We start from the raw sequence: 25,947 nt of genomic DNA, 5'->3' as shown, positions 1-25,947 counted from the left end.
GCTTCACATATTTGCAACTTTAACAGTCTATGGGTTTTGGTGGGTTGATTCTGATCTCACATTCATTTCACAGTAGTGTAATTATATGCACTCTGATGGAGTTAAATCTAGCTTGCATAACCTAAAATAAATCTGATTAAAACAAACCCAGTGTCTATTTCCTCTTTATAGCAATAGACCTATCTTTTAACCTATGACTGAAACAATCAAGCTTGACAAGTGATTATTCTTTGACAAGCATTATACTTTCTTTAGCACAAAAACAGATTTAAAAAAAGAATAATGGGGTAATAAAGTAAATTTGAATCTTGTCTACTTTTTAATCATTATGAGTTATACACCCACACAGTCTGTTCTGTCCTGTTTCAGCTCTGACAATTATATACAATCAAACTACAATTTAAGAGCCTTTATCAAAGTAAAGGTAATGTTTATTAGCATGAATGAGGAACACATAATAAAAATGTAAGCAGCTTAATAATACGTAATCAAAGTCAGTGTGGTAAATATATTTAAAGGGTGTACACTAAAGGCTTTCATTCACTGGTGAATAGTAGTTTTCTTCACATTTCCATAAAAATCAAAGTTATATTCTTTCAGGGATGATTTCCTCGCCCAGAGCCTTTACTGACTGTTTCTTTCTTTTCTTCTTGATTTTTATCAACCTTCTTTCACCTTTTTTTTTATTGAATCCTAAAGATAAAATGAAGAAAGTAAGATTAGATGCTGTATGACTAACACATCCAAGATTATCAGAAATAAGAGACAAGTCTTGTTTTCAAGAAATATTCTTAAAAAAAGAAAAAAGAACATTGTCTTACCTAAAGTCTTCATATGACCAGTGCCAAGTTGTCTTATTTCTGTTCATGTACACTGTATTTTACTGTCCATCTTTCTCTCTCTAGCTCTGTCTCTCTTCTGATTTCCATTTTCACTTTTCTAAGACTTTCAACTATTACATTTCACCACGCCACTACTGACTACCAAAAGTTGGAAGAATGTTTCAGCCCGCATAATATTTACCTCTTATGACAATCTGTGGCAGTATCACTTCCCATACCTTTCTTGCAGATCCTCAAACATGACTTTCTGGAGGTGAAATTATTTTCATTCCCACCACAACCACTGTAGCTAAATGGATGACATCTTCCAGTTGAGTAGTTGTAGAAAAATCTTAACTCCTTGGCTCTACAAAGTCCTCTGTCCATAGGGGTCATGCACAATGAAGGGATAGGGGGTGGTTCTAGAAATACCAAGAAAACGAAGGTTAGAGACAACACTGCAGTTTGACAGTTTTCTGTTTTATTGATATTACATATGAGATTTGAAGCTCACAGAACTCAGAAATTTATATGAGGTTTACTGGCAAATTTAATTCTGCCCTCCTGAAAATCTAGGATACTTTACATAAGCATCTGTCTTTTTATGATTACAAAAAATACTACAGCAAATGTTATTCTCTCTTTGAACTCCAAAAGCCAGCAAAAGCTTACCTGAAAGCAAGGTTTATTTCCTATATATTTAGTGATAAAATTACCATTTCTGTGATAGGAGATAGTATTCAAATTCAATTAGAGAAGTTTCATGTGAAGTATTTGTAGAAAGTGAAGTGAAATAAATTGAACTTGGACAGCTTTAAAAATATGATAAATATTTATGACAATTAATGAAGTGAATTTTCCTTATTACTACTAGACATTCTGAAATCAAGTAGAAGGTAAAAATACCCAGCAATTCCAATGTAACATTCAATACCTTAATACTGGGTTTGTCACATGAATACAAAAAGCTGGACCTAAGTAATAGAAGTTGGTCTACTGGAAAACACTGAGCAATTATCCAGAAATAGCTTGTAACTTGAAAAGTAACAAAGGATTTAATGTGAAGAATAAGTGCACAAAGTGACTGAGATGCTGGTGCTTTAGTGCTGCTGTTAGGTTTTTACCATTCCAAGGAGTAGGCTGATGGTTTGTTTCTTCAGTGTTGCTGCCAGTGAGAGTATGAGAACTGAAACACTGGAAGATGAACCTGAGGTATCCGAAGTACCTGGGCATTGGAACAAGTTCAAGAAGCAAATCCGTGCCAGAATTCCCATATTTGGAGAAACTCCAACATCTATCACCCTGGAGTGACTCACATACAAAATTAGAACTGACACATAATTGCTGCACAGGATGCAAGAAAGTGAATGGGAGCCATTATATCATCAGTTATGAGGTACTCAAATGAGCGCCTTTTTCCTTGAAGAAGCAGTAGAATTGAGATAGCTGAGATCTGAATGCACAAATGGAAATGTGAAGCTAGTCAGATGGCCTACTTGAAGTTACAAAGCCAGGTAGAAGTTGTTCAGAGGAAAAAACAAGTAAAAATTTTAGGGAATAATTTGGGTTACAACAGAGCTGCAGACATCCTGTTGTCACAAAAGTGGGAAGCAGATAAGCTGCTGAAAGCACGAAGTTATGAATTAACTTTGGCAATTCAAGAGGCTGACAAGAAAATATCTGAAAAGAACATGCTTCATCTTGTTTTACACATATTACACCCGCTGAAAAAGGTTCATCTGCCAAGTATAACAGCTGAACTGGCATGGTGAAAAAGTATGAAGAATTGCTGGGAAAGAAATAGAATGGAGATTCATGGAAAGCTAAGACAGCAAAATGAAATTAATAATATATTCGAAGCTGTGTTAGCAACATCATCCTATTCAAAAAGAATTCTGAAATGCAAAAACGGAGTCATGAGTTGTTTTTCAAGATAGATTCAGTAAGTTTCAGGTTATAAAATGAGCACTACTTAATTTCTTTTTATAACTGTGACATCACTGTAAGAGCAAGGTTCACTCTGGATCCAGAGTAAGAGCCCACAACGTGATACCATGTATATTAAATCTACTGTTTTATTTATAATGAAGATGGTAGTTAACTAATGCAATGTTTTTGGTACTGCTCTAACAGAGAACTTTTGTGCCTAGAACTAATTTCGCCCCTCTCTAGCTGGAGAGGATGTTAGCTTTCAAAGCATACATTCAGCAACATTAAAAAAAATGCTTACCTATTTTAACCTGATAATTTCTGAACCTAAAAAGAACAAAGCAGAAAGGCTTGCCAGTGATGAAAGGGCCAAACAGCATAGGTTTGTTAATTGTATAACAGAATTTAAATATATACTTTGTGATGTAAATTACTTATCTGGTATGTAGAATTTTCTAGAGAGACTCCACAGTCCCCTCATGAAGGAGTTTTCACAACTATAAGCTTTAGGGGAGCCATGGAGCCAGTGACATGGTTACTGGTGAATAAAGACTACCTATGTACATATAATGCAACTGGCAAAGCAGCATCCAAATGCTATCCCTCTTGTACTCTTTCTAAAGATTATGTTGTTATTTGTCTAGATCATTGCTAGATAAATGCCCCAGATACCAGACACTATTCCTGTTCACCTTCAAAATATCTGCATATTCTTTACACTCACAGAAGCAACCAGCCTATGAAGAAAACAACCATTTTTTTTTCAACAAAACAGTACATTAAAATAAAAATGAAATGATTTATCATAATCTCCTGTCTGCTGAGGCTCATAAAAATTATGAATTGATTTTAATATTCTGATCACTAAAAGACCTGCTAAGTTTTTGTAAACATAAAATATGTACCGTGTCATCCCCAGCCCGACATCTCTATTGGCAGGACAATCTATAAGCCAGTGAGCCAGTATGTTAACATAGTCACGGGAGCATTAGATCCAGGTAAGTTTTCTCTGTTCAGCCCTAGCTTCTAATGCCGTACTTATGTATATGATGTTACAATAAGTTTAGATATTATGCCTGTTCTTCAGTTTATCTCTCTAATATTTTGGTTTTACAACCTCATTTTTCTGAGAGTTGTTGAAATGTTTTATCTCCTGCTTTTTCTATGAAGGAAAAAAGAAAAAGAAAGAAGCAAATCCCACAACCCACAAAACTACACAGAGAGAAAGGGGCACACACTGAAAATGGTAAAAAAAACCCCAAAACAATACATGTCCCACTATCAGAATTATTTTCCCCTAATCTAGTCATTACAGGTCTATGAATTACAGATATCAACTTTACTGAGACACTAGAGATAGAAATGCTGTTTTCAACTCTACTCAATTTAGATTACATTTTTGCAATTTTTTTTCACAGTGCAAGTAGAATTACTCATTACACTACATAACTCATTATATGTTAACATCCAGTGGATCATATGAACCTAAAAATTAATACATGTCATTAAATTCTTTCTAACTTTTTATATATGCCCATCCTATGGCCTTTGATGCAATTTCTACAGAAATCACTCGGTTCTTTACATTGACAGCAACAAGCCTTAAGACTCTGGCTTCACCCTTGTGTTCATGCTATTCTGTTTATCCAAAATATCTGATTTAAACAGGTTTTAAATATCCAATAGCAAGCTCATAAACTTGGATTTGCTATGTATATTATTTGCCAAAAATATGCGATGTAAGTCAGGTCATGAACAGGCACGGGAAAAAAGAATTTACAATTCATACAGGCAAAGGACAAATGAAAGTTTCCAAGCTGAGTTAGTCAAACATTTCCAGGGGTAAAGTTTTCTTCTGGAAAATGCCGATACAAGGAAATACAAAGTGTTCCTCAGAAACATGCCAATTCCATCAAAAACTTTTGAAGGAAATTAGACCTTGGAACCCATCTCAAGCAGCAGTTGGGAACTGGAATTCCCACCACTAGCTCTGCAGGAACTTCTCAAATGAGTTTCAGTCTTTACAACAGCAAAATACAGTGTAGATCTTTCTGTTATCTTTCTGTTACTTCTTTTTCTTGATGATGCAGATGTTTGGACTGATTTTGTTTTGGTGAGAGAATAAGACCCAAAACTGCCATATTTGATATTTTGTTTCTGAAAAAATAGGTAAACTAATTACATGAAATAAGCAGTAAATAAAAAAGGCTATTGTTCTTACCTATAAACAGACTATTGTATCTTACCCTTCACTGCTACCGAAACAATCTTTAAATGCGTATGGTTTAAGATTTAATTCTTATAATACAGCCTTTTCTTGAATCCCTGACACCCCCCTCTGTGGTGTGAACAGATGACATGATCATACTTCAGAATTTCTGAAACATGCATATTCAGATATAGACTCATATTTATAAAAAATAATCCCAACCCTGCATTGCAACAATAATCATTATCCCTCAGGCTTAGCTGGGGTTGTGTGACATTGAACTGTTAATTGATCACAGTACAAAACAAGTTTGAAATTATCTTTGTGAGCTGGATGAGAAACAATGCTTACTGCATTCTCTTTTGCTAGACACAGGTGTGTGACATTAACGAAGCTTCAGATTTATTGTCAGATTTTTGATATATGCAGACTTCAGTATCTCATTTCTGGCTGCAGCAAAGAAAAAATAAAAGAATCTTCAAGTAGACAAGCTATTACAAAAATAATGAGTCATCTGCACTTGACAGTACTCTATAGGTATAAACTGGTGCAGATCCATTATAGTGAATAGAACTGTGTCAATGTATATGAGCAAAAGATACTGCCCTAACTTCGAGAAGTAATAACAGGAACTGCCTCTGTGTGCCATTCCATATTTGCTGAGTTGAAAATTGACTTTTGATCCTGCATCCCACTTAGATCTCACAAATCAAATGTGGCACTCGTAATTTCCTACCATAGATCACTTCATATAATCTAAAAATGAAAGGTTTGATTTTTGGCTTCACTTTCCCAGAAGAAAAGTTGTTTTAGATCTTGCAGCAGAGTAAGACCAGAACAATCTTCACTCTCTGCAGAAAGTTCATTACTGAGAGATAGCGCTAGAGGTTTCATGTTTTTATGTAGAAAAAAACCCAAAAACGTTTGTTTTATTTGGCCATAGAAGAGTTTAATTTTCTGAAGATCAAGAACTTTGTTGGAAATCTATTAATTTGATATCATTACAGAGTTATACATACCACCAATAATTGTATTTTTTCTTGAAATCAAGATGAAATCGCATTTCAGTTGTGAGTATTCTAGAAGATAGATTCTATATGGTATTCTATAAGAGATGACAACTTACAATTTTTTTTTTAATGGTGGTCATGTATTTAAAAAAAAGAAGATACAAAGCCAGGCCAATATACATGAAAAATAGATGTTACAGTGGCAGACCAGCTACCTTGCCTGTGCTTGAGAAGATGAGCATCAGCCACTCCACCCAAAACAGTCCATCCTGACCTCATATGTGCACAGCCAGATTCTTGTCCCTCACTGAGGGCCATGGGGAGTCGCAGTGCATGTTTGTGTGAGATGGCTCTACCTTGCAACTTCAGTTTACACCTCTAGTAATAGCAAGAATGAAAGCTATGTTCTCCACATCTCTGCAGAGAAATCAGCTGTCAGTTTTGACCCTACCCTTTCTTCCCCCTGTAGTGGGACTGCACAAAGCACAAGATTTTAGCCCATCACAGCAGCCTGAAAGGTACAGGCTGATGAACAGAATGGCAGCAGGTGGCTGCATGGGGCAGGCTAGCGCAAGACAGACAGAGGTTATACAGTAGGGAAGAACCTGGGGGGTCTTCAGACTTTCCACTGAAACACACTGGTCCTTCCAAGGTCACATTTCTTACCTGGCCCATCCAGCTACACTGACTCCACCCACCCTTCTTCCCTGACCCTTTCTTCCACTGACTTTCAAGTCTTCTCTTTCTCTTACCCTCACCTCCCCCTCCCAAAATCTTCTCTACCAGAAAATTCACTATTGCTGCTGACACAACCAAGAATCCTTCAGTTTCCTCTGAGAAAACATAGTGAATCATGCCACTTTGCTTGTATAGATTAATTGTTTTGGGGATTTGGGGATTCATATTATGTGTAAAAACCTTCAGGCAATGTGTACACTCTTATGTCCCTAGACTTATTACTAGGCCTTAAATCGTTCAAATATTTTTCAGTGAAGTTAAGTTGCCAAAAGCTTTACTGTTTTATATTCAGTCATTTTAATAACAAAGTGCACTGATGCTTTGTATGTGGTAAACAATCCAGCTATCATAGAAACTTACCTCAACACAACAGTACATGTGGATCACAGTGCAGGCAAAAAAAAAAAGAATACAACATACATTCAAGCTTTATTAGACATATTCTAAGCAAAGAGCACAGGAATGTTATAGTACATGCCCGTTATCTTACAGATCATGTTAAACACAAAAACCTTAATGAATTTGTAAGCCATCACTCAATCCCCAAAAGTATAAGTAAGTGTAAATTCAAAAAAAACAACAGAAATACTTGGTAAGAATGCTCAGGCTTTTTCCAACTGTTTCTTGTTTCCTCTTGCATAACTGTGGATCATAAAAATGACATGCCTCAAATTCAATCACCCTTTACATTGTGAGCAAGTACCAGCAATCTATAGTGGACAGCCTCCAGCTGTAGAAACTGTTAAAACCTAGCCCTCTACAGTAAAGGTCCAGACTCTCATCTGCACTATAATACATAGTGCAAAAACACCTTGAAGCAGACACAAAATTAATTGACACTCACTTTGATTATATTCAAACAAAGAACTGAGTTTAATATGGCCTTAGTGAAAATAAAAAAGATTATTATGATAAATACATTATGCCATATTCCAAGATCCAAATACGGTCCTTTTTTAATGAGTAAAAGGAACTTTAAATCAGCTGCCAATTAGATCCCCACAAAAATACACTCTGCATCACTGCTTTTGGTCTTTAAATTTTTGTATTTATCAGACCTTCAGGAAGCGCACACTTTCAGAAGAGTACAAGATGTGGTTAGTCTTCCACTTTCTGATATTTATAGAAGACCTGTAAGTACCAGTACATTTCTTTGCTTTGGCTTTCTTTGCTTATCAAAACATTTGACATCGATGGAAGCCCATTCTTTAGTCTCAGATATGTTGGAAAATGGGTGGAAATGGAAAAGCAACCCAGAGCGCATATAAAAGACTGACAGCTAAGAACTGCAAAAGTGAATACTTACCAAAAAAAATGGGAAACTTGTTGCGCTCCACCCTTGTGGAACTACCGTTCAGAGTGTTGGACTTCTCATTTGGAGCAGTTGACAATAAATTGACTAAAAGGAAAAAAAAAGGGGGTGAAACAGTAAGTGACAGGTTATCTAGACACAGCAAAGCTCTGAAAATAAGCTATGACTGGTACCCATTTGCCTTGCTCCATGCCCGTATTAATAACACGAAAAAGCCAGCATTTCTTTAAGTCCCAAAGGCATAGGACACTGATGTGCTGAGGCAACTTTGGGATGAAATCCTTTTTCTTCTTTAATTTTACTAATGTAAGATTTAGACCAAACATGGTTTGGTAAGGTTATTTTTCTATTACTAGCAGACATTCTAACCTTTGCAATTGTAAACCTTTTTCAAAATATGTATTAATGACAATAAAATGGCTATGAAGCCCATTTTAATGTTACTGAATTCACTGTGCTTAGGTATTTCAACTAACGTATATACCTTCAAATAAACAGGAAAATGAGTAGACAAGCCAAGGACTGTCTGCATTAAAGAAGGATAACTATAAACAGCAAAAGCAAATTCTTACCAAAAATCCCAGGAAACTGGTTGGGTTCTTCCTCTGGGAAACTACTATTCCCTGTGTTAGGATGCTCTTCAGCTGCAACAGTTGGCAATAAATTTGCTAAAAGAAAAACAAAAGGAAAACAATCAGGAAAAAAACACAAAAAACAATTGATATTAATGATTCAATATCACAATATCAAAATAAAAACTTTGATCTATTTAAACCACAGCAATGGCCCCTAATCATCTCTTTCTTCTTGGGTATTCATATAAATTTACATGGAGGTGTTATTTCAGATTAAAGTCAGAAAAAAAAAAGCATTCTGCAACTTTTAGTCCAGAAGGTAAAAGTGGAATCAGAACCCAGGAAGAAAAGCTTCAGCAAAGGGAGGGGAAAAGCACATGGCTCTATATGTGTAGCTTTAAAAAAAAAAAACCTTTATAAAAGAACCATAATGGGTCTTTCCTTTTCTAAATGTGAATAAGCTGAACTTCCCCTTGCCAAAATGACAGATTATGAAATAGTCCTTGAAAAAGGCCCACTAGAGACAAGCAAGACAAAAGGGTCTGAAGGCTCTGGGTGGGTAAATGTATCCATCCTATGAATAAAATGAAGTAATTTGTGAAGGGGAGAGAAGTTATGAAGGTTACTATGTTCTGATATAGAACAATTCATAGAAATTAGTAGGATGAGGAAATGGATGAATGATCTATGGTCAGTCTGAATGGCTGTTTTGTAGCCTAAGCTGCACAGCCAAATCATTCAGAAGTGAGGGACAGGTTTCCCATGATTCTTTGTTGGGAAGCTAGCAATGCACAATAAAGAAACAGTAAAACCAGAAATTCCTATACTGGCACCCCTTTTCATTACAAGAGTTAGTTTGAAAAGAGTATATTCAGATGTATAGGTTAAAAAAATATATATTAACATTTTATGATATTATAAAGCCAATGAGCTGGCAGATGTTAGATTAAAGAATTATGTGGCTGTAACCAGAATAGGTCCATTTCTTCATTTCCTGTCATTATAACCTTTATTACTCTAAACTCTCTACCTTCTTCAATATAGGTACCAATATTTTCACAATATATTTCAAACTAAATTTCTCCAAATTTCTGTCCTAGAAAGTGTGTTTATAAATTTTTTTCCCCTAATGTCAAGTTTAATGGAGAAATGCGGTGCTCTAATGTCAAGGTACTGCCAGGAAACAGTACTCATTGTAGACCAAATCCCCTCTTCAGCTGAAACTGATGTTACGTTAATTACTTCATCTATCTCTATTGCTTCAAACATTCTGTTTCAAATTATAGATCACATACTATTTGTTTCAACTTAAGATATATTAAATAGTATGCAGATTTCTGAAAATTATTATTGTGTTCTTTCTTACACAGACAGGTTTTATATACATCTTGCAGGGGGTTGTAGGATTAACATATATGCAGGCAACTAACTGTAAAGAAAAAAGTAAAAAAAAGAGGAGTCCTGTAATATTCATTAAAATTAATAGTACCTACCACGGTTTTTTTTGTTTATATTTTTTGGTTTTGTATTTTTATTTAAAAATGTATATAATTAATGTTAATTTTAGATATAAATTATTGCCATGCAAGATACCTTCAAAACACAACATTGTTTATACAAGAATAAAACTAAGAATAATGAGGACAACAACTTACAGTTGCCTTGGCAGGTAGTCTGGCATTCTTCCAAATTCTTGAAGTTGTTCTGGTTTCCTAGGCACCCACCATACTTGAATACTTCACATATCTTTGTCTCTTTATTATAGAAATACCTGGAAAAATAGCCTCGGCAGATTCCAGGGTCTTTCTCATGAAAGCAGAAGCTGGGCTTTTCTACGAACAATGGTAAATGATGAACAGGGTGGGGGAAGAAAAAAAATCAACACACATTCCAAGAAAACAATAGAACTGGGGGAAGGTTATAAAATAAACCTATAACTTTGGACTAAAGACCAAGTGTAACGTAACTGTTGCGTTATTGTACTGCTTTTGTTCTATATATAACTGCAATATTTTGCTGGAGCATTATAGGGACATTTTTATTGCCTTTTTCCCTTTTTTCAAGGGAAAAAGTAAATTTTATCTTGGAAAATAAGGACTAATGATTCCTTTAAGTGTCCTCCTACACTGAAGCTCTAAGAAGAATATTAGTTTTTACTCTGAATTAAACCAAGACTTGAATCTCAGCTGGATCATTTGAATGTAAATACACATTCTTGTCATTTACGTAGTCATTTTAGTCAATGTTAGTGTGAAATATACAGAAAGCAATGTTAAAATAGAAGGAAAAGGAAATAGTTTTAGAAAAAGAACAGAAAAAAATCTAACAATGCATTTTGTCTGGACAGTCTACTGCTATAAAAGGATACAGGAAACTGGGAGACAGAGCAGCTATTCTAACTATCATTTTTCAGTACCAGTTCCTAGTTTGCAATCAGTAACTACAACATCAACCAAGAAAAAGTTAACAAATGAATACTGTGTAATTTGACTCAATATCAAGGCATGATATCATGGCTTCTGGCAGAGAAGAAAAACATGTAGCTATACAATAATCCTCAAATGTCAATTTCTCACCATATTCAATTTTTTCCTCAAAATTATGTTCTTACAAGAAAATCATGGAAACAATAATGAAATATATATTTAGAGGTATTCTCAAATTCTTGCTAGTAGATACTTTGAAATATGATTCTTGACTGAGCTGACTTGCAGACAAAGTGTATTTAGCTATCATATAAAGACAATCAACATCGAGTTGCTGGAGCGTGTCCAGAGAAGGGCAACAAAGCTGGTGAGGGGTCTGGAGCACAAGTCTGATGAGGAGCGGCTGAGGGAACTGGGGTTGTTCAGTCTGGAGAAGAGGAGGCTGAGGGGAGACCTTATCGCTCTCTACAATTACCTGAAAGGGAGTTGTGGTGAGGTGGGTGTTGGTCTCTTCTCCCATGTAACTAGCCTCAAGGAAATGGCCTCAAGTTGTGCCAGGGAAGGTTTAGACTCGATATTAGGAAAAATTTCTTTACTGAGAGTGTGGTCAAACATTGGAACAGGCTGCCCAGGGAGGTGGTGGAGTCACCATCCCTGGAGGTGTTAAAAATATGTATAGACATGGCACTTTGGGACCTGGTTTAGTGGGCATGGTGGTGTTGGGTTGATGGTTGGATTGGATGATCTTACAGGTCTTTTCCAACCTTAATGATTCTGTGAAATAAAGGCCTTCCTTATCTGTGAAACTTAATAGAATATTGAGACTAAAACAGTGTGCAGAGGGCTGCCACTTTAATAAAAATTTCTATAGAACAATTACTTTGAAGTCCCTAACATTTTTGGAGTAGATTATGGAGTTGTAAAGAAGTTAATCCTATTACTTCTATTTTAGCCAAATGTCTATTAAAAATCATTGCTATAACAAGAATATTATTGAATTAAATTGATGCACATCATATATTTATATAAAACATTATCATAGCTCATAATTAGTGTTTTTCCAAGAAATAACTGTCTATATCTTGTATTTCAATTGTTATAAAGCTTCATGAACAGCAAAATGGCATTTTCAGAGATCACATGTAAAATTAAACCATTAAAATGGTCTTGCATAAAGTAACAAAATCAACTATTTTAAGAACTCCTGGACAGCTTAATTTTGATTTTTCACTATAAATTGCATTCTCTGCCAGTAAGGATATGTATTCTACAGTTCAGATATTTCATGTTTCTTACTATTCAAATGCAGCACTTATTGACATTTAGATTTACAAAACTAAGTTCTCACAGACCAACAAATATGAAAGGTATGGGCAAGGTATACAATATGCTTTCAGCTGAGAACAGAAATGAGACAATTATGTAGACAGGTAGCAGGCAAGAATCTACCAGAGTAGCATCTATTCAATATACCATCTATTAGGAGCTCACAGACAATAGCAGCTACAGAAACAATTCTTTCACCAAACATTGCACAATATTGTGAAATAACAGCAAAAGAGTATTAGACATTAACTGAGAAAGGAAGGCAGATAATAATAAGGGTATGTAAAGTAGACTACAGGATTATGACTGATTCTTAAAAACAGCTGCTTTTCATTTAGAAAATCCTCATATTAAAATGGTTCTTGCAGAAAAAGGAAATTAAGTCCAAATAAGTTGAGCTCACAGCTAACTTTTATAGCCACTTTTGAAGAGAGAGGTCATGAAGGCAATATAATGCTAACTCTACAAACTACTATTATACTTCTAAATGCCATGTCTTTCTCCAGAGACTCAATATTCAAGACTATATGACTCGAAACAACAGTAAACATGTAATGATGTTGATGATAGCCATAAGCTGAATTTAACAGGATATGTTCTGTTTTGTCATTAAAAGCAGGGAACTAAGGTCAGACCTTAAAGGAAGCAGTGCCAAATGTCTGCAGCATCTGTGGAAAATCAACTTTAGTAACTTCCATAGCATAGAATCACGATTTTTTTTTTTTTAATGCATTAAGAATGGAAAAGACAGTAAACAACAGGAAAAGAAAACCATCGTCTCAGTATGAAAATATTCTAGAATAACATTCTGCAAAGAGAAATTATTTGTCTATTTCAAAAAGTATGTGCAAATACTGGTATTTCTGTGAGGAGTTAAATGCACACCAATTGAAGAGGAAGCAAGTGGAAGGAGGGATAAGGTGAAGGAGGGTAAGCAGAGAAAAAGGAGCTGACTTGTGAAGAAATTTACTCAAGTCTGTATTCGGGGAACTCTGGCTACCAGCATCGGGCACAATCCAGATAAGTCTCTAACATGGAAAGAGAGGGTGGGGTGGAATAAGTCTTCATGAGTTCTATTGTAAGTGTCAAATAGCCTTGTTAGGACCATAGGTTACCTCAACAGACCAGCAGTGTTTCAGAAAAGTGATTCTCAGTGCTTAAGCACTGGCTATTTAGGAAGTCTGGGTATCAGGCATCTAAATTTCTGTAAACAGTCTGCCCCTTCAGGAGTGAGAAACTTGCCACCTTGCTTAATGAGTAATTAGGGGGTCTGCCCTAACCCCTCTTAGCTCCTACACAGGCAATGCTTAAAAAGTTCTGTTTCAGAGTGAGTTTTTCCTGTTTTTGCTAACAGTGGAGGAAGCATTTAGATTATTCTCAAAACACACACTACGAGTTCCACATAATGGCTAATTATATAATGCTTGAACCTCTACAGAGTCCTTCTTTTCTCTTTATTGAAGAAAGAGGAAAAAAAAGCATCATGATGTGTTTCTTTTGGGGAGAAGAGATCACAGCTACTATCTTCAGTGACCACAACTGTCCTCAAAGTCTTTGAGGAATCCAGAAGAAGATGACGACTGGGAGTAAGAACTCACTTTAGTCTGACATTCTTTTTCTTATTAGGAGATAGCTTGGAACACTACATAAAGAATTTATAAAAAGAAGCTAAATTCCTTATCATTGTATAAGAGTCTTAGATTACTACGTGAACATAATTACCTTTCTTAATTTTTGCTAACATCATCTTCTGAGGCAATTCTGCAATATAAATAAAAAGAAAAATATTTAGCAAAAGCAGACATGTTAAGTCTCACCTGTGATACCAGGGTGCTTAGCAGTGACTATGAGCACCGAGGAGGAAGAATACTGCATCTCTGCCCCTTCTTTCTTCTCTTCATTTGAGAAGTAGCAAAAAGCTTGTTCTGAAGGTCTGGAGTATCATTTCCTTTTTATGAGAAGACTTGCTATATTGGAAACTTAAGGATATGGAAAGTGCTGGAATCAAATTATGCCAATATTGAATTGAACAGAGAAATTCCTCTTCATGTTACTGGAACCAGAATCCTGTATTATGTGATCTTACTCCTCAAATGAGGAGTAATTAGCAGACTTACTTAACCCAACTGCTGTAGCTACTGATACTGCTAATAGCTTTGGAGCTGATCTAGTTAGCAATAAAGACCTCTCTCATGCTATCTAATTCCCTTTGCTATACCATGTAATGTCTGAGTAAAGCATTCATTATGCTGTTTATGACACTAAAGCCCATTCGGCCAAGTAAATCCAACTATCTTTAGGGTAGTATAGACGACAAACTTGCTTGCACTGTTCTTTTAGTGCCTGATCAGCAGTGATGAAGTTGCTATTGTAATTTTTAATGGAGGAGCCTGGGTTTTATTGTACTTGCTCAAGAAGCTTGATATTTGAATTCAACACCACATTCCTTTTCAGCAATTGAAAACAAACCTTCTTCTCCTTCTAGGAGACTGCCTAGTCATAAAACTACAAAGGAGTCCAAGGGGAGACTGTCTCAGCCAATGTGTAATAAAGGCTGAAAATTTTTCGGTGGCTGAGAGAGAGAAAAGTGGCCAAGGGTAACTTACGTATTTTTCTATTACGGAGATATTTTGCAAGGCACATGAAATAGTAGCTTCTGAACTTCACCTTAGCAATCTTAATTGCATTGCTTCATAATTCTTTTTTTGTACGTGTGCTTTTGTTAATGGCATTATAAAATGCTAGTTTCTCTAAAACTCTCCTTTGCCTGCTGACCTCTTGCATCTGAGAGAAGGGATAGAGTGGTACAGCTAATGCTTTGCTTGATCTGCTGGAAAGAAAATGCAATTTTATTTTGCATTTTGCTCTGTCAGACAATCAAACATACTATGATGAAGCCTGACCTTGGCCATCTTACTTAGCTACCACAGCCCTCCTTAAGAAGATACCAATTCCCTACAGTACATGACAAGAGTAGCAGTTCAGTAGCAGAAGCATATTACAACTACTTTCTACTGCTGATGGCTCTTCCTGCTTCAGTGGATACATGTCTTCCAGAGACCTGCTCATAAAGCCTTAGTGTAACCCACAATCTAGCCTTTGAAACATGAAATGAAAGGGAATTTAAAGGGAAGGATAGATTTTAACCTGAATTTAAATCACATGCATTAGTCTCTCATGCCATGTTTCCCAGAAGGCCTCTAAATCATACACCTAAAGGACATCACTACAGCCTCTCTGTGACTTTGTGTGTGAGATACAGTTGCTCTGCCCAGCTGGTGAGGCTGGGGGATACAGGAGTGCTGTGCTCTATCTCAGCTTGGAGGTACCTACTGGCAAGACCTCAGACTAAAAACAATTCCTGCTGGAAAGCAGAGTTGCTGCTGTGCCTTCCTTGTTATGGAAGCAGTAACAGAAGATACTTGAGCCATTTGTATCCTCACCCTTTCTGTAATTTGTAATTTTAATAAGGTCTGTCCCTCCCCCGCCTTTATAAAAATCTCTTCACAGTCCAAAATTGAAAGGAATATTAGCAGTTTATTCTCCACTCATATTCCAGAGCAAGTGTTTCTAACCATCCTTTATATTGTGATATACCTTCCATGGCTCCCATTTTAAGAGGTGCTAATAAGCTTTTAGCATTAGCTGCTCTGCCCTTGTGTGCCATAATCCTACCACATTTTTTTCTTTTTCTTCTGGAAACATGGCCTGTGTCATATTTTCAAAGTAAATCTATTGGGTAGAAATTCTGTCATGATACATTTTCCTTCCATCTCTGGGACAATGCAGCTGGCATCCTTAAAAAGTATTATTTAAAGACATGACATGCACTTTAGAGTGAAATATCATTTGTTTGAACATCTTTCCAGTGCTTCCTATTAGTAGGAGGCTGTGCCTTCAGCATTTAAACCCATGACCTAAACCATGGACATTCTCATCAGACCATTTCACTAATTTCACTCAGCTGTCCCCTTCAGGCCAAAATCAGCAATAATATTTTGGCATATGATCTCTACTCTTCTGGCACAGAATAGGAAGAATTTATTTTGAGTTTATACAGGCCTAGAACGTTTTAATCTTACTACCATGTCAACAGTGCCTTTTTGCTTCTGGTTTCAGTCAAAAAGCCAAATCCACAGCTGTGTTAACTACTTCTTTGCAAACAAACTGTATTTCTGAGTAGATCTGCTGTGTAAATAATAGACATTAGAATTGCTATCATGTCCAGAACATTTTATCAGCAGGTATTTTCCCACATTAGAAGCTTAAGTAGTCTAAGATTTATATTTGCTGCCTTGAAAATTAGGACCTTTGTGCTAGTGATGACATTTGTGATTCTACTCGTATCCAGTAAACAATGGAGCATATATAGGCAAACTCCTCTTAGAAGTAATTTTTTCTTCCCTGAAGTGTTGAGTATTGGGCACATGAAACAAAAAGTGCAGCTGATTTCTGGGAGACTTGAGTCAGAACTAGGCATCTTGAATCTGAACACTGTCTTAAGAGAGTCTTGGAGTGGCCAACCTGTAGCTGGGCTCCCTGAACTCTCTTGTACTGACTTCAGTCAGTTCTGTCTTTGATGGCTTATTCATTCAAAAATTTAAAAAAGTTGTTCTGATTTAAGGAGCCTGGCAATTCACTCACACTGGCTCATTTATTCTTGTGTTTGTGTGTAATATTGGAAAATCAGATGCTTTGACTATTCACATTATTTCATCTGAATTTGTATATATCTCACATGACTTCCCTTTAGCTTACTTTTAGCAGTCTCGACCTTCACATTCTTTGCAGTGATAATTGTCTGAGTATGTCTTAGATTTTTCTTTATTTTTAAGCATTTTCCTATCACTCATACTGTCTTTTCAGTCTGGTTTCTACAGTTAATAAATAGTGATTTTCCTGCAGTAATAAATACTGGAAACATTAAGTAAGATGAATATAATCATACACTACAAGACTGCACAGACAGAGCCAGATTTAACAAATAGAACCTACTGAATTAGATTTTTTTTACTGAATTAAGTTAGCAAAAGCAGGTTAACTTATTAGTTTAGTTTATTTTAAGGCTGAAGGTTGACAGCATACTGTGTATGCCACCAAACCATTTTATCTGCTGTTATTCATTCAGAGAATACAGAAATAATGAGCCTTTATTGCTCCAGTTCCTCACAGCAGATTCAACACTTGCAGAGTCTTGGATCACTATTATGCATACACCAAATACTGTGCTAGGGCTGAGTATCAAGATGTAGACACTAAGCCAGTTCTCATTTTAAATAACTTCCATTTTTATTCTATGGAGTTATGCCAATTATATGCCAGTAGAGGATTTGGTCCAGAAGATCTGTTCCAGATATTGATCGAACATATATGTCAGAATCAAAATAACAGTATTAGTCAAAATAGCAACATTAGATCGAAGAAATAATTTTATAGAACTTCACTCATGGCACCTGATCTTGACTTTTGGACACTTTTCATTCCAAATTCTGTATCTATCAACCCTGCCTTTTTCAGTTTAGCCCTCTGTCTTAGGCTTTAAACTGGAATTTAGGACAAACACTCCAAATTACCAGAAAGTCGCATGTTTTGGATGAGATGCTGGCAGCTGCAGTCCCGCAAACAACCCCGCTCCAAGCATGGCAAAAATGCCGTGGGTCCAGCTGAAACCCAAAACCAGATACCAGATGTAAAGTACCAAAAGGCAGTCTGGTGACAGAAAAAGAAGAGCTATCTCACATCCTAGATCCCAGGTCCTTCTGACACTGAATGCTAATCAAGAAAAATAACTTTCCATTTTTTATCTTGAAAGATTGCATTTGTTAAACTTTGTGGAGCCACAACTAGAAACAGATTAATCACAATTTTCTAAACAAAACACTGTAGAAGTGTGCCCAGGTGGCCAAGAAGGCCAACGGCATCCTGGCCTGTATCAGAAATAGTGTGGCCAGCAGGAGTAGGGAGGTGATCGTGCCCCTGTACTTGGTGCTGGTGAGGCCACACCTCGAATCCTGTGTTCGGTTTTGGGCCCCTCACTACAAGAAGGACATTGAGGTGCTGGAGCGTGTCCAGAGAAGGGCGACGAAGCTGGTGAGGGGTCTGGAGCACAAGTCTGATGAGGAGCGGCTGAGGGAACTGAGGTTGTTCAGTCTGGAGAAGAGGAGGTTGAAGGGAGACCTTATCGCTCTCTGCAATTACCTGAAAGGGGGTTGCAGAGAGGTGGGTGTTGGTCTCTTCTCCCAAGTGACTAGCGACAGGACAAGAGGAAATGGCCTCAAGTTGCGCCAGGGGAGGTTTAGACTGGATATTAGGAAAAATTTCTTTACTGAGAGAGTGGTGAAACAATGGAACAGGCTGCCCAGGGAGGTGGTGGAGTCACCATCCCTGGAGGTGTTCAAGGAATGTGTGGACGTGGCATTGTGGGACATGGTTTAGTGGGCATGGTGGTGTTGGGTTGATGGTTGGACTTGATGATCTTACAGGTACTGATTCTGTGAAAATGCCTTTTAGGGAAGGTTGTTCTCTTAGAATGACATTGCCAGCATTCATTTTTTAAACTTATATGTATGTATTAAGCCTGGAGTTCAGCTGCAAGTTTAATTAATTTGTGTGCTGAAAATTTAATAAATATAGAAAGAAACTTTTAAGCTGGTTGTCCATGGGGGGTGGGGGGAGGAAATAATTGGTTAAATCCATGATACAAACTTATGACTCATGAAAGCCAAATTACAAAGGAAGGATTTTAAATCTAGAAAGGCCATTTGTCAGATAAACAGAAAATTACTATGCAAAATATTAATGCCACAATTTAAATAATTTTTAACTCCTTAAAATTATATTAATCTGTCTTAAATGGTCACAAAAATATCATTCAATTCTGATAGAGATACATCTTCTGATAACCATACAGAATAAGTAATATTAATTAATACTCAAAAACCTGCGCAGGCTGGTTTACGTAGAGGAAAGACATCAGTTTTGTCATCCATAAACCTTTACGGGGATGATGACTACCAAATGCTAAATGCAAGTCTTTTACATCCAGTTTGGTGGATGGCGACCTTCAGCCCAAATTGGAAGCCAGACCAACTCCAGCCTTTTAAGCCTCAAGCACTACATGCCTACCTTCTCTACTAACAAGCACTAAAACTGGCATATTCTGGTTGGAGAAAATGACCCAGATATAGAGATATCAGAATTATCACTTAGGCCTTGATACAAGAAATCTGAAATCTGTTACTGATTATAAACTGTTCTATAACCAGCACCAGGCTATTTGCTCTCCTTCAATATTGTTGGGTTCAGTTCCCGAAAAGGATCAAGAGCTAGAACTTCTGATAGGACAATTTGTAGAAATTTAAGAACAAAACATCAGAAGTAGAAAAGGAGCAAAATGTAATTTTTCTGTTAGTTTTGTATACTGGTTAAAGCACAGCCCTGATCTTCCATTCCTCTGTAATGAATTTCTGCCTTGTTTGGGTTTCTGCCAAGAACTGTCATCTGCTCCTATCCAGTAGTTTCTTATGAAGATTTAAAAACATATTACATGAATTCTATCTTTATTTTGTATCTATTTTTTCAATCCACGTATGAAGAATCCAAGACACAAATAGTATAGCCTGGAGAAAGAACAATATTGTAAACAGCTTTTATCCTAACTGATTTCTAAAGAAACAAACACAGGTACATGAGCACCAAAACAGCAATCTGCAAGTCTAGTAGCATCTGAGACTTCAACATGAAAAGAAACTGAATCGCTGATGTAAAGGCTCTTTCCCTTCTCAGCCAGTTCAGTAAGAATTGGCTTAAGACCCATTTCAAATCCAAGTAGACAGAGTTTCAGTGACTTTGTGTGTGCTTGCATTTAGGGCAAGATGTTTATACTCAGGAAGATGGTTTTCTCTATGTCATCTTTTTTTTTTTTTGACATGAAATGCTAGATTATGGTGTTTAGTAACTAAGGAATTATCACTTCTGTATCATTTTTCCTTGATGGGATGCCATCTCAAGATATACCTTATTTTAATATCATTAGCACTACATTTACCCATATATGACTCCTGAAAACAGGGCGAGACTGACTGATTCTTGTCACTTCTTCCCTGGAACACATCTGGTCTCTGAGGGTCATTAGTGGATCTTGCCAGAAGCCATCAAAAGATAAGTTTCAAATTAATCCTTAGAGTAAAATGCACTGAAAAACTGCCATTCACTTAAAAAAATGGAGTGATCTGATCTTTTTCACTTTGACAAGTTGTTAGTGAAATTTCGTAGCGTTTTTTCCATCCTGATACAGTTTTATAAGCATGCAATTGTTTGAAAGCAAAGTATAATTGATTAGAAAAATAACTGAAAGCTGCTTTCATTCTAAAATTTAAGGTAAATATTTGTGTTTATTCTTTTTTTTTTTTTTTTCCTTTAGTGTGCATTGTCTGTAGTGCCAGGTACAATAACAGAAATGCAATGGTGGTGCCAGCAAATCAGAAAATTGGTGTGAATGGTAAATAATGCCTTGACTTAATATTCAGTGAGTAAATAAAATGCATGCAGTTTCCTCGCTGGAAAGATCAAAGGGATCAAGACCAGGGATACCTTTTAGGAAGGATGGGTTTTCCTCTGTTAGCTGTTCTTCCAACATTTTCTAACCAGTGAGACTTTGTGCTCATGTACAACGCTTCAGCTTAAATTTTGCTATTATTTATACAAACAGTCCCATTGAGGCCTTGCTCCATGCAGCCACACTATTCTGGCTCACTTTGTGTAGGTAAGAAAGCAACCCTGCTTTACTCTGTAAATAGTAAACTAGAAATGTATAATAAGCGTATATACTCACTTGCTGTGGCTAGACTGGATACAGAGGGAGAAAAATCTGAGTCAAAGAACTGAATTACAGGCTTGAGAAATTTGCGAAACCTATGCTGGACAATGACATGTGTTGCTGTTGCATTGGTTTGTATTCAAACAAATTGTTCTAGTACGTAAACACATCTGCAAGGAAACATCAGCTACCTATACCGGTAGCTGAAAAGTAGTACAAGGAAACACAGAACCTGCAAAAGCTTTTTAGTAATTTTTCCTTTCATTTTAAACACCTGTAACTATTTGAAAAACTTGATCAACCTTGTGGAAGTGTAAATAGGTATTAAGACTATATAATATCATATTGAGACTATATATTTCATACAGACAGAAGAGATTATGCCTAACGAGTCAAGTAAATGCCAGACACCCTGAGGTGTACTCCCTGCTCTGACTGTAACACAGTCTATGGACTTCACTTATTTTTCTGTTACCTTATCACCTTTCTTTTTCTGTCAGTAAAAGAGAAGATAATAAATTGCTTATTTGCAGTACCTGGCTTATTGGTATGATCAGTTAATGTTTGCAGATTCTGAGGATTAGAAGCATTGTAACTCACAAACATTATTAAAATATTACTTAGGGTAATGTGCACGTCAGCCCTAGCCACTATTCTGACACCAGGATGGGAGACAGATACTTACTTTGATGTCTAGAATAAATTTAGTGACACAATTCATAATAATTTTTATCAGGAAATACAGATGTGTTATGAAACACACAATGTAGCGGATTTAAGGCCTGATCTAAATACTACGTAGATGGGAATTCTGGAAGGGATAGGAGATGGCTAACAGAGACATTTACGTTTATGACAGACAAAGCACGATGCTATAAATCAACTTGTCTTATATATGTATAGTCTGTTTGGGTCAGAAAACCCAAAAAGGAGCTTCTGAAATAAATTTTCTAATCTGACATTTCTAGAAGTATATTTTGTAACATATATAAACTTGCTGTGCTTGAAAGTGACCTATGCTAATCCTAGAAGGTACAAATTTATATCCTGCAAACCAACTCAGTGCCTATAGCACATCAGCAGGTTTACAGCTCTATGGAAAGGCCCAGGGCTAGGATAAATTATGAAAGTAGGGCAAACAAAGTGACACCTACAGACATCTGCATAGCAGTAGGGTGCTACCAGGGTACATCTCTAACAGGCAGGAGAGATTAACAATTTTCATCTGATTGTGTTGACCATCCTCAGAATAACCTGTAAACTGTTCTTTACTGCAGGATTGCCCAGCATCACTGTCTTGAGCTCAGTAACACTTAAAGGCATATTTCGCTGCTGGGCAAGGCATACATGACTGAAAAGTACCTTCTGTTGAGGACGAATCCTTCTATCTTACCTCAAAGTCTAAATAAATGAACATCCAATATATGAATTCACTTGGGAAAAAACTATCTGAGGGTTATCACACACCTTTGAAGAGCTCTTTATTCTGGAGTTTTCTTTATATTTCTATTGCCCCCCCCCCCAGTATGTCCCCTCACTATCACTTCCTCTTTACACAGCCAGACACATTCCATCTAATTCCCATGAAACCAAGATCCATATTAGGTATCCAGAGGAAACTCTCAGTAAAACTTGAATTCCCCTTCAGTCTCTAAAAATATGAACTTGTCAAATTTCTAGCTCCACTGGCATTAACTTCCAATTTTAAGAATCTTCTAACTTTCATACACTCCTGTGAGGAACAGAAGTTGGTTACTTTCACAAGGCTGAAAGCCTTAGTTAATTACAAGGATCATTTTTAATAGCAAAACCAGCACTCATAAGGCACTTTCTGCATATTCTGCTGTGTATCATATTTTGGATCTCATTTTCGTCTTTCTAATGATTACTTGATGAGGCTTCAACAAAACAGATCTTTTATGACAAACAGCTATAACTGACATTTTTAATGAGAATTATTTACTACTGTAGTTCTAATTATGTTGAATCATAGCGGATTTCTGAGATTTTGAACAGTTTTATCACAGCTTCTCACATGAAGGAGACAACTGGGATCAAATATTGGATTAGATATTCTGAAAGCAATAAAAAACATCTGTGCTGCCCACCAGCTTAGCCCAGCCTCAAAATCAATTTCACTTTAAGAACTCATTCAAAATAGGGCTTTAGCTAGAAAATAAGCCTTCTTGCATTGGTCACTCTACTCCACAGGTCCACTAATAAAAGTCACACTTATCTTGCCAAATCCTGAATGTTTGCTTGCACAATGTAAAATAATTCAGATGACTACAACTTAGTATAATACTTGGGAACATAATTAGAGGCATCACATTACTGTATTAATAGGAACTGAAGAAGGCTTCTACTTCCAAAATTCATATGGCTTGGGGATGAGAAATAACAGCTGCAAATGAAGAACTGATAGGAGGATAAGAGAATGGGTACTGGCCTGTTACCGCACACGTCTTTTGACATTCTTCCAGCGTTAGAAAGTTGTTCCCATTGCCATGGCATCCGCCATATTCAAATATTTCACACTCACGGCTTTGAATATTGAAGTAATAGCGCATGAGGATTGCTTTGCATGGACCTTCATCTGCTTTCATGGCACAGACTGAATGCCCTAGTTTCAGTGGTGGCAAAGCAGCACCTGTAATACAGAGGAGAAGTAGAGTAACTGTTATTAAGTTAGTTTGCTTCACTGCACAAAATGAGATTGCTTGCGTCTTCTGCTAAAGAGGCACTGCATAACATCTGGCTGTAAAGCCCTGAACACACTAAACATAGATGTAAAAAGATAATGATCATCTGCGTTGGAACAAAAATTCCATTCAATCAAATCAAATGTGTGGTTTCAATTTTCAACCAAACCAGCTCGTATTATAAACTTTAACTCCTCATCATAAATCTCTAAATAGCTATGGATAGTGGCTTATTCAATTCACAGGATCTAGTGAGCAATTCTGAACAACAAATACACTGAGAAAATCCTAGCAGCTCTCAAAGACACAATGACTACCCCTGCACAAAAAAGGCAGAAAGAGGGTTCCTTGTGCTCTCTTCCATGCACTTCCAATAGTGAACAGCTCATAAAGACATCTCATGGCAAACAACGTAGGATGGACTAGGCAAGACAGCCCTGCAGATGGCACCATCCCCTATCAGATTACACTTTACTGGCACATAAACCTGTCTTATTTTCTCTGATCTCCCTGTTCTGGCATTAGAGCTTTCAAGAGCTAGGAAGTACACAACTAGAAAGTTAAGGTGAAAAGAAACTGCATCTTTTCAAAGCGTGTCATTTCTATGTCTTTCAATATACATTATTAGGTCAGGGAATGGTTTGTAAAAATTGTCATATATATTGTGAAGAAGAACACTAGCAAAGTTCTACGTTGTCAGTGTAATTCTGACTGATGATCCAGTTTGTGATACTGTTCCCTTATCAATGTATGGTTTAATATATTTTCCTGTTTTGCTTTTCCATGGAACTATTTTACCCTAGAGGATTTTGAAAGCTTTACAGAGCTTGTGTGCTTGCAATAGCAGCCAGAAGAACAGACCTGAAATTTTTCACTCAGTCTCCCAGAGCTAATCAGAACATTGATGTCTCTTAATATGTTTATGCAAAAGTTTCTATCAGTGCTCTTTGCAGTGGCCCAGGAAACAAGAGGAAAAAAAAAAAAAGGGATGAGGACAAGAGTTTACATGATCATTGCACAGCTTCCTACTACTAACTAGATTACGTTTCCAGTTTTAATTAAAAGAATCCACAAAAATCAGGCTTTATGACATGGTAAAAAGGAAATTGGTATAACTAATACCTACTTGCTCTGTGGCCATCTAATTTTAACATATAAAATTGGCCTCACATAATCGTTAAATGAAATGCACAGCTGAGATAAAACCTCATAAATACTGAGGTCAGTGGAAGTTTACTAATTTTATTCCATTTGAGCCATTGGTAACTATTAAATCTACAGGAAAGAAACAATCTTCAGCACTAAAATCTTTTAACTCATAGCATGTAAATCCTTGAAAAATGAGCAACAGTTATTACGCATTTACCATCAACACAAAAATTGTAGCACACAATTAGATCTTCCAAAAATGGACAATTTGGTGTTAAAATACAGATTAAGAGGACTAATTTCAAAATTCTCATTAAATATTCAGTTCCTAAAATAGTTTGTGACTGTGTCCTCATTAGTGAAATTATATTTACAGATCTTGAAGTTAGGAAAATAGATTTAAAATATTATTGAAGACTGTCTAATAGGAAATGTGGATGAATTAAAATAAACATTTTTAAGAGGTGGTAGATTCAGTAAACTTCCTACGGAGCTCAGCTTGCCAAAGAGATTTCTGAATCTTGTTTCTTGCCAGTTTCCTTATCTGAGTCTTCCTGAGTCCATGAAGAATTAGAAGTCATAAGAGATTCCAAATTGGACCTCAAAGATCTAAGTTCTCCAGCAGGTTTGGGAATCCTTTGGAAGGCACTTAAAAAGGCTTAACTGGAAAAGTTGAGAGGATGTTGCATTGCAAAATGAAACTTTGGAATTCCCCTACTCAGTTATAGGGAAAAAATGCCTTCAAAACATCAAAGTTTTCAGTAACGTTTGGAATAACTCCTGAAATGGTAGAATCAAATATTCAGATCTCCACAGAAACAGATCCAACTCAAATGTGATTGGGGTGACGGCTGGCAGCTGGTTAATAAACATGTTATTTTCTTGGCACACAAAAAATGACATCTCCTACATGACCTGTGTCAGTGACCCAG

At 36.4% G+C, this 25,947-nt stretch overlaps 1 protein-coding gene across 2 annotated transcripts in view; it reads right to left on the bottom strand.

Moving 5' to 3' along the window:
- Positions 1-415: 415 nt before the first annotated feature.
- The window catches only part of TFPI (tissue factor pathway inhibitor), a 42,927-nt gene continuing 17,395 nt past the window's right edge, over positions 416-25,947 (bottom strand). Inside the window, exons 3-9 of one of the 2 annotated variants that reach the window (XM_059820536.1) lie at positions 23,614-23,814; positions 14,069-14,107; positions 10,250-10,438; positions 8,592-8,687; positions 8,014-8,106; positions 1,061-1,243; positions 416-693 (exon numbers count right to left, since the gene is read on the bottom strand). In XM_059820536.1, coding sequence (XP_059676519.1) covers positions 587-693; positions 1,061-1,243; positions 8,014-8,106; positions 8,592-8,687; positions 10,250-10,438; positions 14,069-14,107; positions 23,614-23,814 — 908 coding nt within the window. In that variant the 3' untranslated portion in view covers positions 416-586. The remainder of the gene's footprint in view (positions 694-1,060; positions 1,244-8,013; positions 8,107-8,591; positions 8,688-10,249; positions 10,439-14,068; positions 14,108-23,613; positions 23,815-25,947) is intronic. The other variant, XM_009814502.2, reaches the window with a different exon arrangement.

Source organism: Gavia stellata, chromosome 8 (assembly GCF_030936135.1).
Source record: "Gavia stellata isolate bGavSte3 chromosome 8, bGavSte3.hap2, whole genome shotgun sequence".
In the NCBI taxonomy this organism is placed as follows: Eukaryota; Metazoa; Chordata; class Aves; order Gaviiformes; family Gaviidae; genus Gavia; species Gavia stellata.
The sequence above is the reverse complement of the archived record's forward strand: the minus strand, read 5'-3'. Positions and strand labels throughout refer to the sequence as shown.